The sequence below is a fragment of the Mustelus asterias genome, chromosome 2 (assembly GCF_964213995.1).
Source record: "Mustelus asterias chromosome 2, sMusAst1.hap1.1, whole genome shotgun sequence".
Lineage (NCBI taxonomy): Eukaryota > Metazoa > Chordata > Chondrichthyes > Carcharhiniformes > Triakidae > Mustelus > Mustelus asterias.
Genome location: NC_135802.1, coordinates 65,435,014 through 65,451,024, shown reverse-complemented (window position 1 = coordinate 65,451,024; position 16,011 = coordinate 65,435,014). Strand labels below are relative to the sequence as shown.

Sequence of the window (16,011 nt, the reverse complement as noted above, 5' to 3'; positions counted from 1 at the left end):
AAGCTGGCAGCATAGCGCTGAGCAGGTCACTGCGCATGTGCCGATCTGTCATAGTGGAGATTGGCGCATGTGCAGTAGCCACGCACTGCCGGCCTCCAGATTACTGGCTGGCTCAATCGCTGGTCGTGCAATCCCCCACACTCCCTGGCAGTCCCGATCTCCCCCACCCCCCTCCTCCCACTAGCAGCTTCGGTCCCCCTGGCAGGCTGACTCACCCGGATGTCCAGCCCCGATTGCTGGCCTCCCTCCCTCTGTCACTAAGCCTGAGTGCAGAGTGGCAGCGGGACTTCCAACCCCACCGATATCCCCCCAGAGGCCTTGCTTACCAGTAGGCCTCATCCCCTGCCCAGTGGACAGTGCCAAGGTGCTCTATGGGCATTACCACTATGCCCTTTGGGCACTGCCAAGCTGGCACTGCCCAAGGGGCACCCCCTTCCCTCGACCTCCTGGGGGGGGGGCCTCCATTCCGGCAGGGTTGGGCCGCCAGCTCCCTGCTAGTGGGGAGTTCTTGCAAATCCCGCTGGAGTGAAACACTCCTGGTGGAGGTGGGGAGACGCTCGCGGGCCCGGAGACTTCAGTTCTGGGCCTGCTAATGATATTAAAGTGGCTATGAGCATAATTTATATAGCTCCACACCGATTTCTAGGTGCTTGTAATGTGTCAGTGCAGAGTCAATGGGCCAAAGGGCCTCTTCTACACTATATGATTCTATGAACTGTTTTCCACAATCTTGGTCCTCAGAAGCACAAGTGTATGTTTAAAAATGTGCACCATTGATAAACGGGAGAATGAAAGCATTGAGAAATAGGTTGCTTGTAAACTACTTGGAATTTGCAAATGCTTTGTTTTTATGGAGGCTAATACCCGACAAGAAAGAATGTACTTACTTGCTGTTGATATCTTTACTTGTGTCCACAATTGGCTGTCATATCCAAACACATGTTAGTATTTTGCAGGATGTGTAGCAGATTGCGAAAATGCCCTTTATTTGAAAATGAGGGAGAGCAGGTAGGACTGTGGTGTCAAAAATAGACTTTGTTCTATAGAAAACAAGACTTCAGTGATGACATTAAAACAGAAAGTGTTGGAAAAACTCAGTGAGTCCAGCAGCTTATGTGGAAAGAGAACCAGAGCTAATGTTTTGAATTCAATATCACTCTTCTCTGCAACTTTGAGGTTCCAAATTAGTCATATTAGACTTGAAATTTTAACTCTGTTTCCTCTCTCCATAGATGCTGCCAGGCCTGAGTATTTTCAGAACTTTGTTTCTATTTCAGATCTCCAGCATCCACAGCATTTTGATTTGATTTCAGTGATCACATAGTGTAATGCTCCTTGCCGTAAATGCTGCCTAAGTGCCTTTTGTGTCATTGTGTGCTGCTTTTCCATGTAAGCACATAAGGAGGCATACAAGACAAATACCAATTCAATATGAAAGACCTTATCAGTGGACAACACATGAGGGGCACCTGGGTGAAAAAAAGAGCAAATTTTGGCAAGCAGTTGTCCTACCCTACCTGCAATCATTCACATCTTGATTTTGTGCATGATGGATTCCAACAGACTCAGAAGCATTATCAACCAGATCTTTCATCTGCTCTCACAGCTAAGTGTTAGGGAAAAGTTAACCAAAAAATTGGAGGGCAGTTCCTTAAGGCAGTAAAAGAGTGGCTGCAACCTCAGGGACAATGTTTTGTATTACTCACTGAATAGACATATGATCAGGACTTTTTCAAAGTGATTGATATAGTGGTTTGAGGTCACAGCATGTCCCCATCAGGTCTCTAGGTGTATTAGGAAGGATCCCAAAACTATGTCAGAGTTAATATTAAATTAATTTGCTATCCATAAAATATCTAATCAGCAATAGATGCACAATCTGAGTCATCAAAAAAAACCCACACATTTACAGCAAGGCTCTTTTAATGTTGTATTCCCCCTCTCAATTTTAACCAAACTACAGTACATACTTAAAATAAGGCATAACACAATTTGTAAATTCCAAAATTTATAAACTATCCTAAATTCCTGAACAGAAAACACCATGTGTAAGAGTGTTTTTATTAAATTAGAATACAATGGATCACACCCCATCAGTCCAAAGGCAAATACAGGTACTTCTGAGCTTTCACAATGTAAATATCCTGGACTCCCTAAGCATGCAAACAAAAACCCTGCTCTACCTCAATGACTAGTTTGTAGCAGTGACTGTCTCCCTGTCAATGACGCAACTCCTTAATAGCAGAAACAATGTTTACTGGCACCACACAAAGTTTTACCATAAAAGGCTAGAAATGGACAAGATAATGAACATTTATAAAATATAAGAATAAAAAATATATACAGTGATAAAAGGTTAAGAACAGAATTCATTGAGCAATACAAATGAAAGATTAAAATTATTTGCTGTGTACATTTCAATATTTTTCCAGTTACTCAGGGCACCTTGGGTGAAGACAGAACTCTGATAGTTCCCATCATGCACTCTGGTCATACATATTTTCCCTCACACATACACTCAAGAATGTAGGTCTAAACGCACATCTCTGTGATCATTTATTTATATCTTGCCAGTCAAATAGCTCTAGAGAATAAACTTTTTTTTTAAGAAACAAAACAAAAATTGAAAAAAGAAATATGCAACCAGCTTAAATGGTAATAAAAAAACAGGTTTTAAACCACAGCATGCCAAATCATTCTTTGCACAAACTCTGGCAATGAAGATTCATCTGTTTTCATTGTAAAATACAGTAACTTCATAAGCGTCTTCAGCAACAAAAACATATAATCTATGCTTGTATGACCTACATAAAACATATTTACACTGGGTATTTGGCATATGAGTAATCATCTAGACTATCAGCTTTTTGTTCTGACGTGTAAATGCATTCCAATTAGTATTCACATACTTGGGAAAATTCTTTTCAAAACTGGTGCTAATCCATAGTATCATATGTTTAGGTTTCTTTTGAATCTTATTCTCTTTTTCTTTTTGTGTGAGTGTTTTCCATTTTGGTTCATTTGTGCTGATCTTTCCTGAATCACCAAAATAACATCAGTGGAAAACCTTCCCGCAATCATCTTAGATGAACCATTCCTTTTTACTCTCATCAATGGTTTCTGTGAAGTTGGGATCATTGTTCATTATAGCTGCATCGGCATTCTCAGCAGACTCAGCCCCCTTGGCCTCATTGGTGTGGTAGGTTCCTTTGTGGCGGAACATGTAACGGATCAAGAAGACTAATGTGCAAAGGATGGTGAAGATTACGACTGCAATAACACCTAACAGAAAGAAAAAGATAATTAATCAAGAGTTTAAACAGTGAACGATTGGCCTTTTGGAATTATTTTTCCTGGGAAATGTACTCTTTCCTGAAGACACGATTCCTTGAAAAGGTTGTCCACTGGTAGTCTTCCAGTATCTTCTCCAAGAGGACATTATCTGAATGTGATCCCAGGCAGCAAATGACAGCAGGTTGTTTACAGAGCCATGATGAGGTGAGCAGATTGCTTTAATATCAGTGTTGTCCAAAACATTAGTCACTAGCCACACATGGACATCCAGATGTAGCTAAATGCATTTCGATTAAATAAAAAAATGAGTGATCTTAACATTCAATGCAAAGCATAGAAACATAGAAACTAGAAGCAGGAGCAGACCATTCAGTCCTTCGAGCCTGCTCTGCCATTCATTTTGATCATGGCTGATCATCAAATTCAAGATCCCCCCATATCCTTTGATCCCATTTAGCCCCAAGAACTATATCTAATTTCTTCTTGAAATCAGACAATAACCTATGTGTGTCTTTAAAATGCTAAGACTTAAAAGCAGATTGTGTGATGTTTATTCATTGTTAAGTATCCTTTACTTACTTAATTACTGCTTATCTTCTAAAGTGGTGTCTAACTTGGGGAAAACACAGGATTTCAACATGGGCCCTGTTTGGAAAAGGAGCTGGCATTATGGTCAGCTCAACCAATCATAATTAACAGCCCAAGGTGGGCAGAATTGCAAGCAGCTCCAACAGGGTATGTCATGGTGAAAGGCAAGTGGCATTCCCATTCTGGGTGGAGAGCAGAGGCAGGTCTAATGTGCCTCATGTGAATCAATATTCTCAGCAATAACTCTGTTGAAGTCAAAGTACCATATGCAGCTGCTGGACAAAAAAACCCAGAAGCCTCACTAATTTTTTTTGTGTCTGATACATTCATGACAAAATTTCAAACTTGGGTAAAAGAGTAAATCTCCAGAGATTTGTACTGAAAGATGGCAGATGTTTGCCAAGTAAACATACACATGAAGCACATTTACATTCCAGGTCAATAGTTATTTATGGCCTGAACCTGTTATTTGACTGCTTGTAAGTTATCAAGAAGTCATTAAATGCAATAATTCTTCTTCAGTGAAATCCATTTTTAGAAAAAAATATTTTATGAATTCATCGGTTGAATAAAAATGTGTTTGCCGTACAAAGGAAAGAATACTTTGCACATGCTGTAGCAGCTTGACAATAAAATACATTTGCATACTAATAGCCAGCACAACTGTGTGGCAAAATGCAGGTGCAGATCCACAATCCTCCTTTTGGCTGATTATCAATCTGAGCCAGACCATCAAGCGCTTCCCTTAAGGAAGGAAAACAAAGAATGAGTGATTCTGCTGCTGTTCTCAGTTAATTCTTCACAGCTGCAGAGCTCTGGATACAAGTTGCTTGAGCTCTCTGACAGTGCAGAGTGCACCAAAAAAAAAGAAAATTAAAATTTGGAATTGAAATGGATACTTTAAAAAAAAACTTGCTTTTGCACATTTTTTTTCCCTTAAACAGTATTTCTGAGCCAAATTATCAGCAGAAAGTTGAACATCTGAAGATATATTGTCCTTGCTGCACTCTGTTTTAGCCGGATGGTGGTGCTCTTTCAACACTGAATTAACGGAACTGGCAGATCAATATGCATAGGAGCTTGCAACAATTGTGTTTTACTGGTGCAATGATATCAGGTTCAGTTTCACTGATCATTCAAGTGAAACAAGAATTTAATTTTACTTTCTAATTCAAATTTCAATAAAAAAAGTTCTAAATTTTTATTAGTAAATGAATAAACATTTCAACAATAAACTGGTGTGATTAACATAGCAACACTCACATAGTTTACAGGTACATTAGATATGTTATAACTTCGTAATAAAAATATTTATAGGGTTTTAGAGGTAGTTTTCTGTGTTGTAATTTTTTTTAAAGCTTTACTTTTGTCTATTAAGTGTCCTGAACTGGGATTGTTATATGTTGACATGTTGCATGAAGAGCATGTGCAACAAATATATATCAACCTAGTCACAGTGGGGAATAGTCAATCTGTTTGAATTAGTTTCATTAGTACATAATAACACAATGGGGTTTGATTTACAAGATATTTCAGATTCTTATCCAGTCTGAAAATTATTGATAACAGATTTATTAGTCCATAATTTTACACTCTAATATACCCCATAAATACATGCATTGGAGCTACAATCCTCAAAGCAAGCTGCTAAGTTATTGGAAGCATACTGCAAAGCATTTACAGGAATTTAGAAACTGATGAAAATAAAAGGGCAAGAGGATTCTTCAGTACCAGTGCTTCTGAGATCTCTTGAGACTCGCACAACAAATAAGCACAAACTACAAACCATCACATCAGTAGTCAAATGAAGGTCTTCTGAACCCAATAGCGGTAAATGCTGAGACATTCATTATTATCAAGGGCTGTAATGGAGTTTGAAGTTACAGGTTGCTGACCACACTGGAGCCCTTACTTCTGGTTCACTAGAAATGGTTCTGGGTTAGCCTCTGCTGATTTTTTGGCACTATTTATTAGATCTGTTGCAAAGAGGAATCGACCCTTTAAATCGGGAGGAGGGTCTTTACACACCTGTTAACCCCTGTGCTGCTCAAGCCCTTACCCACAACCCAGTTTCATGCTCCCGATTTACAACCTAGCTCACGAACCACTCCCATCCCCCAACCCAAGCCAAACATCTCGCAGAGAAGCTCATCCCCTCCCACCTGCACTCCAACACCCAGTGCCGGTCGCCCTCATGTCATCCCCTGCCTCACCATATACCTCCTGTCACCCCACCTCACCGTAACTTCTATCACACCTCCTCCAACTCACTGTCCAACTGGCACCCCCAGATTCTCAATTATACTGATGTTACAAGAAAGCTGGTGGTGCCATTGTGGTGGTGATGAAAGGGAAGACGAGAGGTGAAACAGGAATGTGTGTGGGGGGGGGGGGGGGTTGTAGTGCAGCACCTGGAGTGGGGAAGGTGGGGAGCAGTAGTAGGGATGGGAAGGGATGTCCAATATAGAGGAGGGGGTTGGGTAGGGCAGGAAATGACTGGGTACAGAAGGGAAGCGAACGGCATCAGGGGAGGAAAAGGGACAGTTAGAGTGAAGAATAGGAAATCAATGTGGTTGACTCTTAACTGCCCTCTGAAATGGCCTAGCAAGCCACTCAATTGTATCAATCGCTACAAAGTCTCAACAAAGAAATGAAACCGGATGGACCACCTGACATCAACCTCGGCATTGGAAAAGACAACGGCAAAACAAACAGCTCTGTCGACCCTGCAAAGTCCTCCTTACTAACATCTGGGGGCTAGTGCCAAAATTGGGAGAGCTGTCTCACAGACTAGTCAGGCAACAGCCTGACATAGTCATTCTCACGGAATCATACCTTACAGACACCACCATTACCATCCCTGGATATGTCCTGTCCCACTGGCAGGACAGACTCAGCAGAGGTGGCAGCACAGTGGTATACAGTCAGGAGAGAGTTGCCCTGGGAGTCCTTAACATTGACTTTGGATTCCATGAAGTCTCATAGCTTCAGGTTAAACATCGGCAAGGAAACCTCTTACTGGTTACCACGTTCCAGCCTTCTTCGGCTGATAAATCAATATTCCTCCATGTTGAACAACATTTGGAGGAAGCACTGAGGGTGGCAAGGGTGCAAAATGTACTCTGGATGGGGGATTTCAATGTCCACCACCAAGAGTGGCTCGGTAGCAGCACTACTGATCGAGCTGGTCAGGTCCTAAAGGATTTAACTGCTAGACTGGGTTTGCAGCAGGTGGTGAAGGAACCAACAAGAGGGAATAACATACTTGACCTCATCCTTACCAATCTGCCGGCTGCAGACGCATCTGTCCATGACAGTATCGGTAAGAGTGACCACTGCACAATCCTTGTGGAGATGAAGTCCCACCTTCACATTGAGCATAGCCTCCATTGTGATGTGTGGGACTATCACCGTGCTAAATGGGACAGACTTTGAACTGATCTAGCAACTCAAGACTGGGCATCCATGAGGCGCTGTGGGCCATCAACAGCAGCGGAATTATACTCCAGCGCAATCTGCAACCTCATGGCCCGGCATATCCTTCACTCAATCATTACCATCAAGCCAGGGGCTCAACCCTGGTTCAATGGAGAGTGCAGGAGGGCATGCCAGGAGCAGTACCAGGCATACCTAAAAAAAGAGGTATCAACTTGGTGAAACTACCAAACAGGACTACTTGCATGCCAAATGGCAAAAACAGCAAGTGATAGACAGAGCTAAGCAATTTCACAACCAACGGATCAGATCTAAGCTCTGCAGTCCTTCCACATCCAGTCGTGAATGGTGGTGAACAATTAAACAACTCACTGGAGGAGGAGGCTTCACAAATATCCCCATCCTAAATGATGGAGGAGCCCAGCACATCAGTGCAAAAGATAAGGCTGAAGTATTCGCAGCAATCTTCAGCCAGAAGTGCCGAGTGGATGATCTATCTTGGCCTCCTCCAGTGGTTCCCAGCATCTCAGATGCCAGTCTCCAGCCAATTCGATTCACTTCATGTGATATCAAGAAATGGTTGGAGGCACTGGATACTGCAAAGGCAAATGGGCCCTGATAACATTCCAGCAATAGTGCTAAAGACTTGTGCTCCAGAACTTGCTGCTCCCCTAGCCAAGCTCTTCCAGTACAGTTACAACACTGGCATCTACCCAAATTGCCCAGGTATGTCCTGTACACAAAAAACAGGACAAATCCAACCCGGCCAATTACTGCCCAATCAGTCTACTCTCAATCATCAGTAAAGTGATGGAAGGGGTTATCAACAGTGCTATCAAGCAGCACCTGCTCAGCAATAACCTGCTCAATGACGCCCAGTTTGGGTTTCGCCAGGGGCACTCAGTTCCTGACCTCATTACAGCCTTGGTTCAAACATGGACAAAAGAGCTGAATTTCAGAGGTGAGGTGAGAGTGACAGCCCTTGACATCAAGGCCTCATTTGATCGAGTGTGGCATCAAGGAGCCCTAGCGAAACTGGAAGCAATGCGTATCCGGTGGCAAACTCTCCGCTGGTTGGAGTCATACCTGGTACATAGGAAGATGGTTGTGTTTGTAGAATGCAGTCATCTCAGCTCCACAACAACTCTGCAGGAGTCCCTCAGGGGAGTGTCCTAGGTCCAACAATCTTCAGCTGCTTCATCAATGACCTTCCTTCCATCATAAGGTCAGAAGTGGGGATGTTCGCTAATGATTGCTCAATGTTTAGCACCGTTCGCGACTCTTCAGATACTAAAGCAGTCCATGTTCAAATGCAACAAGATCTGGACAACATCCAGGCTTGGGCTGACAAGTGGCAAATAACATTCGTGCCGCACAAATGCCAGGCAATGACCATCACCAATAAGAGACTCTAACCACCGCCGCTTAACATTCAATGGGTGTAACCATCACTGAAGCCCCCACTGTCATCATCCTTGGGGTTACCATTGACCAGAAACTCAACTGGACTCACCACATAAACACAATGCCTACAAGAGCAGGTCAGAAGCTAGGAATACTGCGGCGAGTAACTCACCTCCTGACTCCCCAGAGCCTATCCACCATCTACAAGGCACAAGTCAGGAGTGTGATGAAATACTCCCCACTTGCCTGGATAGGTGCAGCTCCAACAACACTCAAGAAGCTTGACACCATCCAGGACAAAGCAGCCACTTGATTGGCGCCACATCTACAAACATTCAATCCCTCCACCACCGACGCTCAGTAGCAGCAGTGTGTACTATCTACAAGATGTACTGCAGCAATTCACCAAAGATCTTTAGACAGCACCTTCCAAACTCACGGCCACTTCCATCTAGAAGGTCAAGGGCAGCAGATAAATGGGAACACCACCCCCTGCAAGTTCCCCTCCAAGCCACTCACCATCCTGACTTGGGAATATATTGCTGTTCCTTCACAGTCGTTGGGTCAAAATCCTGGAATTCCCTCCCTAATGACATTGTGGATCAACCCAGAGAACATGGACTGCAGTGATTCAAGAAGGCAGCTCACCACCACCTCCTCAAGGGCAACTAGGGATGGGCAATAAATGCTGGCCAGCCAGCGAAGCCCATGTCCCATGAATGAATTTAAAAAAACACTTTGGAACAGCTTTTGACGAGAAGCAGCACCAGTGAGGAAAGTTTGCAATTACTTTAAAATGTTTGCTTTATAAAATGTTTGAAAAATACTTTTCTTGAAGGGAAGGGATTGGAATTCTGCCTGGAAGAACTATGTGGCTGAAGCTGGGAACATACAGATGTGTGGACTGTCTAGATAATCAGTGAGATATACACTGTTGTATCTATTATTCCAACTGTAATTTATAGCTTGTACTGATTGTGATTTATCTGTTAATTTACACTGATTCTAATTTGTGTTGAAATACAGCATGGGCGGCACGGTGGTTAGCATTGCTGCCTCACAGCGCCAGGCACCCGGGTTCGATTCCTGGCTTGGGTCAGTGTCTGTGTGGAGTCTGCACGTTCTCCCTGTGTCTGCGTGGGTTTTCTCCGGGTGCTCCAGTTTCCTCCAAAAGATGTGCTGGTTAGGTACATTGGCCATGCTAAACTCTCCCTCAGTGTACCCAAACAGGCGCTGGAGTGTGGCAACTAGGGGATTTTCACAGTAACTTCATTGCAGTGTTAATGTAAGCCTACTTGTGACACTAATACATAAACTTTAAACTTTACAAGTTACAAAAGTGAAATCTTGTTTGGTGATTTCTTCATTTGGGTGATAGCTCAGTATGACCAAAACAGTCAAATTGTAATATAAAATGCAGTCACCAGTATAAGCCACATCTTTGCCAATGACGGCAAGATCTGGGGCATTATTAATGATTGCATGTGGCAATTAACGCTAGATCAATGGTTAAATTTAAAACTAAAATTGATGGGTATTTGTTAGCCATACAAATGAAAGGACATGGACCACAGATGAGCATATGAAGTAGGTTGCAGATCAGCTAAGATCTCATTGAATGATGAAACAGGCTCGAGGAGCTGAATGGCTGACTCTTGTTCCAATGAAATGGTACAAGATGACAAAAGGCCTTAAGGTGTCCTTTTGTCACCCATCATATCTGCAGATGAGATTCAGACACTGCACAACTGAGGAGGAGGAATAACGGTAGCACAGTGGCTGGCGCTGCTGCCTCACAGCGCAGGGTCCCAGGTTCGATTCCCGGCTTGGGTCAACGTCTGTGTGGAGTTTTCACGTTCTCCCCATGTCTGCGTGAGTTTCCTCCCACAGTCTGAAAGACGTGCTGGTTAGGTGCATTGACCCAAACAGGTGCCGGAGTGTGGCGACTAGGGGAATTTCACAGTAACTTCCTTGCAGTGTTAATGTAAGCCTTACTTGTGACTAATAAATAAACTTTAACTTTACTTAACATTGTCTCATGGATACCCCCTTTGTACAATTTGAATGGCAGTAGTTCAGTGAAGTTGGGCAAACATGTTTGTCCCCTGTTCTTTAGAGGGAAAGCAGATGAAAGCACTGGCTAAGATGACTGATGTCTAGTTCCGTTTCTACCTATCCAATCGTAACTAGAAAATCTCCAACAATGCCTTCTCTTCCAGCACCTGTACATTTACCACTAGTATCCCAAGGATCTATTCTCAGCTCCCTTCTATTTCTCAGCTACGTGCTGCTTCTCAGCAACACCATCCAAAACATCGGCACCGACAACACCCAAAACAGACAAAGCAAATGTAGTGACTCACACCATCCTCTCTTCCATAAGGAATCAGCAATAAAGAGGCTCAGCCTGAGAGTCAGCTTCTTACATACTGTCCAGATCCTAGAGCAATGCCTCCCACCAGAAGCCAAAAAGAAATTCCCCTGACTGGTTCTCCAGACACTGAAAAAGGCTTTGGGTTGTCTTCTTCCTGGCTCTCACTCCTACAATGCTGTAGCACACCATCTGAGGGTTCCTGCTTCTTCTCCATTCTATTAGTGCTGTCTAAGGTGCGTTGGTGAGTTTCTACAGTGCATCTTGTAGATGGTACGTACAGATGGTAGAGGAAGTGAATGTTTGAGGTGTCAAATATGATAAGTTTAATGTGGTTGAAAAAGGGGGAGGGGCTCAGGTATGGCAAAAGTGGTCAGGGAGTAGTTAAAGGGTGAAGGGATTAAGTGACAAAAATATTATGGAACAGAAGGCAGAGTGGTAGTTGTAGTAAAGGAACAAAGCATTGATCGAGAGTAGGTGTTAATAGCAGAATAAAGTCAGCACTGTTTGAAAGCAAAACATGAGAACAAGATACAAACTGACACTTGGGGAAAAATATACAAATAGAGGACAGAGTTCATGGCCTGAAGTTGTTGAACTCAACGTTGAGTCCAGAAGGCTGTAAAGTGCCTAATTGCCTTAAGCTTGCGTTGGGTTTCACTGGAACAAGCCAAGGACAAACGTCAGCATAAGTACAAGGTGGTGAATTGAAATGGCAAGTTATGAAAACTCAGGGTCATGCCTGCAGATTGAACAGAGGTGGTCCACAAAGCGATCACCCAATCTGTGTTTGTTCTCTCCAATGTACCGCATTGTGAGCAGCAAATACAGTATACTAAATTGGAAAGTTGCTTCACCTGAATGTAGTTTGGGGCCTTGGAAAGTGAGGAGGCATGGGGATAGGTGTGATTCCTGTGATTGCACAAAGGGGTTGAGGTGTTGAGGTAACAGAGGAGTTGATCAGGATGTCATGAAAGGAGGTTCCTTCAAAATTCTAATAAGGGACAGCAATAGGTGTGGCTATGAGTACTCGCTTGAGCCCTAGTTATGCCTGTCTCTTTGTGGGGTTTGCAGAACATTCTCTGTTCCAGTCCTATTCAGGCTCCCCTGCCACAGCTTATTTTCCAGTATACTGATGACTGTATGAGTGCCATTTCCTGCTCTCATCCAGAGCAGGAAAAATAATCAATTTTGCCTCCAATTTCCACCCTCCATCTCCAACACTTCCTTTCCTTGGTTTCTCTGTTTCCATTTCTGGGGATAGATTGTCTACTTACGTTCAGTACAAGTTCACTGACTCTCTCAGCTTTCTCAACTACACTTCCTCATGTCCTGCTTTCTGTGAAAACTCCATTCCACTCTCCCAGTTCCTCCATCACCATTCTGTCTGTTCTAATGATACTATCTTTCACAATGTTTCTGACATTTCTTCCTTTTCCCTGAACTGAGGACCAGCCACTCTCCAACACCCACCCTACCCCACACTGTGGTCGACAGGGCCCTCAACTGCATCTGACTCATTTTCTGCACTTTTGCCCTCATCCCTTTCCCTCCCTCCCAGAACAATGATAAGATTCCCCAAGTCCTCACTTTCTAAACCACCAGCCTCTGCATTCAAAGGATTATCCTCCACCATTTCTGCCAACTACAGCATGTAGTTGCACCAGATGCATCTTCCCCTCCCTTTCCCTGTCAGCATTCCAAAGGGACCATTCCTTCCATGACACCATTCCTCTTCCACTCCCAATACCTCATCCATGTTCCAGTGTTATCACAAGTATAGCATCTGCCCCTTTACCTCTTCCCTGTCTGAGGCCCCAGACACTCTTTCCAGTAATGAAGCAGCAATTTACTTGTATTTCTTTCAATTTAGTATATTGCATTCACTGCTTACAATGCAGTTTCCTTGACTTTAGGGAGCCCAAACGTAGACTGGGTGATGACTTTACAGGATACTTCCATTCAGCCCGCAAGCATGACCGTGACCTTCCAGTCACCTGCCGCCTCAATTCACCACTTTGCTCTCACTCTGACATTTCTGTCCTCATTCCTGCTGCAAAGTTCAGATGAATCCCAAAGCAAATTTGAGGAACAGCACCTCATCTTCGGATTAGGCACTCTACAACCTTCTGGAATTCAACAACTTGAGACCATGAATTCTGACGTCTATTTTGTACTTTCCCCCCCCCGAGTGCCAGTCTGTATCTGGTTCTCATGTTTTACTTTTAGACAGTGCTGATCTTTATTTTTCTATTAACATCGACTCCGAATCAAATGTTTTGTTCCTTCACTACAACCATTACCACTCTCTTTGCCTTTTGCTCCATGACACCTTTGTCATTTAATACCTACCCCCCTTACTCTCCAATCTATCCCTGACTTTTCTTTTTGCCCCACCTGTCCTACCCCCCTTTTTCAACACCATAAAACCCATCATATTTCCACCTTTCTTCAGTTCCAAGGAAGAATCATATTGGACTCAAAATGTTAGCTCTGTTTCTCTCTCCAGATGCTGCTGGATCTGCTGAGTTTTGTTTAGCACTTTCTGTTTTAATATAAGCTCTCCTGGCTATCTGCCACCTTGCACCCATTGTAGACTTGCGCTTATCCAAAACTTTGCTGCCAGTATCCTAATACATACCAAACCCCGTTCACCCTTCATTCCTTTGCTTGCTGATGTAAGTTGGCTCCTAGTGTGACAATTTCTCATTTTTAAGGATTCCTGGTTCTGCTTGAGCTGCTAATGTTTTGATTCATCATTATGAATCAATTTTAAAACCATTTCAATTAGTTCACCGTAGCTGATAAATAATTATAAAGTGGTAAGGAAGGTCCTTTCCTCTTTTTCAATTGAATGCTGGTGTTCCGATTATTGAACATTATTCACCTTGTTAAAATTGAGAACACTCAGATGACCATGAATGACCCAGCTTCTTCTCGGCAACTGTTATCTAATGCGAAGATATTTTGCATGTTACTCATTCTAGCCCCGAGAGGGGAAGCCCCTATTTCCAGCAATTTGTTTCATACTTGCCGATTTTCTGCGTTCATAGGCTGACACTTACCACCAATAATTGCTGAGTTTCGATTCACTCCATCTGTAATGGTGCTCTCCTCATTGAATGGAAACTCTGCACTAGCTGAAAATAAAAAGAAACACAATGTCAGAAACCTAATATCTATTCAATTGGACTTCTGTAAAGGAAATGTAAAAGAGAATTAACAGGAAATGGGTCAAATATCCGGAGTTGAAGAGTTTCTGGAGGAACCTTCTGAATTTTAGAAATAATAAGTTATTTAAACCTCTCAGACACTAGCAGCACCTTTCTTTTCCAAGACCATTCTGTGACAATGTAGTTTATTTTAATTAATCCACTTCAGTGCCAGTTAACGCAGAATTGTTATGGCACCAGCTCTCCAAATTAGTATCATGGTTTAGTGTCAATCTCCTGCCATTTCCGTCATAGCCCTGCACTTTGCTTCTATTCAAATTATCATCTAATGCCCTCGAATGCTCGGTTGAACCTGCCTCCACCACAACACCAGGCAGTGCATCCAGATCCAAACCACTCATTGTGTGAAAAGGTTTTTTTTCTCATATCTACATAAAGAAACTAACAAGATGGGATTGGAGCCAAGCAATACTTTGAGCAATTGATACTGACTGTGAGCTAACTGGATTACTCAGTGCTTCTAGAATCATAGAATCTCTACAGTACAGAAGGAGGCCATTTGGCCCATCGAGTTTGTCCTGACCACAATCCCATCCAGGCCCTATTCCCGTAACCCCACACATTTACTCTGCTAATACCCCTTACACTAGGGTCAACCAACCTAACCCGCACATCTTTGGCACTTCTGTAGGCACTTGCTGGATTGTTCAGGCTTCTGTAGGCACAATCAAAAAACTAGAGTTCCTAAATGCAATTTGCATCCTTTAACACTATAAACATATTTTAACACTTTTCTTTTAGAGCATACTAATAAGTTGAACGGTATTTGATACCACTCTCATCTCTGATTCAAAAGTTTGTTGGTTCAAGACTTTGCTAGACTTTTTAAAAATGCATTTATGGGATGTGGGCGTTGCTGTCCGGAAAGCACTTATTGTTTCTACCAATTGCTCTCATGAAAGTGGTGGTGAGCTGCCCTCTTGAGCTACTGCAGACATCTGTTTTAGGAACACCTGCTGTGCTACTGGGAAGAGAGTTCCAAGATACTGACCCTGTAGCAGTGAAGGAACAACCATTGACGTAATGAGGTTTTCGGCCTTCATTTAAATGCATTAACATATAATCAATTATAGGGTGCACCCCACTGTATCATTTTCCCCATATTGGGATTTAACCCCCTTGTTGACGTGATGTCACATTGACAAGGTTTACAACAGGTTTGGAGCAATGTGAACGAGGCAAAGAGACCACATTGGGGACATACAGGTAAGTACAGCTCCCAGGGTGGAGAGGGACACACCCGGGCAGTTTCTGGAGCACTGCCGGCGGGAGGAGGAGTGTAAGGTTCCTCGTAACAATGGTGGGGTGGGATTCCTCTTTTACTTTTACCTGGAGATTGGGTCGCACTTTGTAATGGATGCCCCGATCTCTGGAGACCTGACGTTGCTGGATCTTTCAGGCCCCGCCAGTGTGAGGTGTTGAACACGCCTCCAGGATTTTGTTTCTTCTAAAGTGCTGGACAATATGGCATGGTAGCACAGTGGTTCGCACTGCTGCTTCACAGCTCCAGGGACCTGGGTTCGATTCCCAGCTTGGGTCACTGCCTGTGTGGAGTTTGCACATTCTCCTCGTGTCTGCGTGGGTTTCCTCCGGGTGCTCTGGTTTCCTCCCACAGTCCAAAGATGTGCAGGTTAGGTTGATTGGCCATGCTAAAAATTGCCCCTTAGAATCCTGAGATGTGTAGGT

General features: G+C 43.3%; 1 protein-coding gene across 1 annotated transcript in view; it reads right to left on the bottom strand.

Moving 5' to 3' along the window:
• Positions 1-896: 896 nt before the first annotated feature.
• The window catches only part of LOC144508500 (contactin-associated protein-like 2), a 1,535,312-nt gene continuing 1,520,197 nt past the window's right edge, over positions 897-16,011 (bottom strand). Inside the window, exons 24-25 of the mRNA XM_078236477.1 lie at positions 14,158-14,232; positions 897-3,282 (exon numbers count right to left, since the gene is read on the bottom strand). Of these exons, the coding sequence (XP_078092603.1) occupies positions 3,083-3,282; positions 14,158-14,232 (275 nt within the window). The 3' untranslated portion in view covers positions 897-3,082. The remainder of the gene's footprint in view (positions 3,283-14,157; positions 14,233-16,011) is intronic.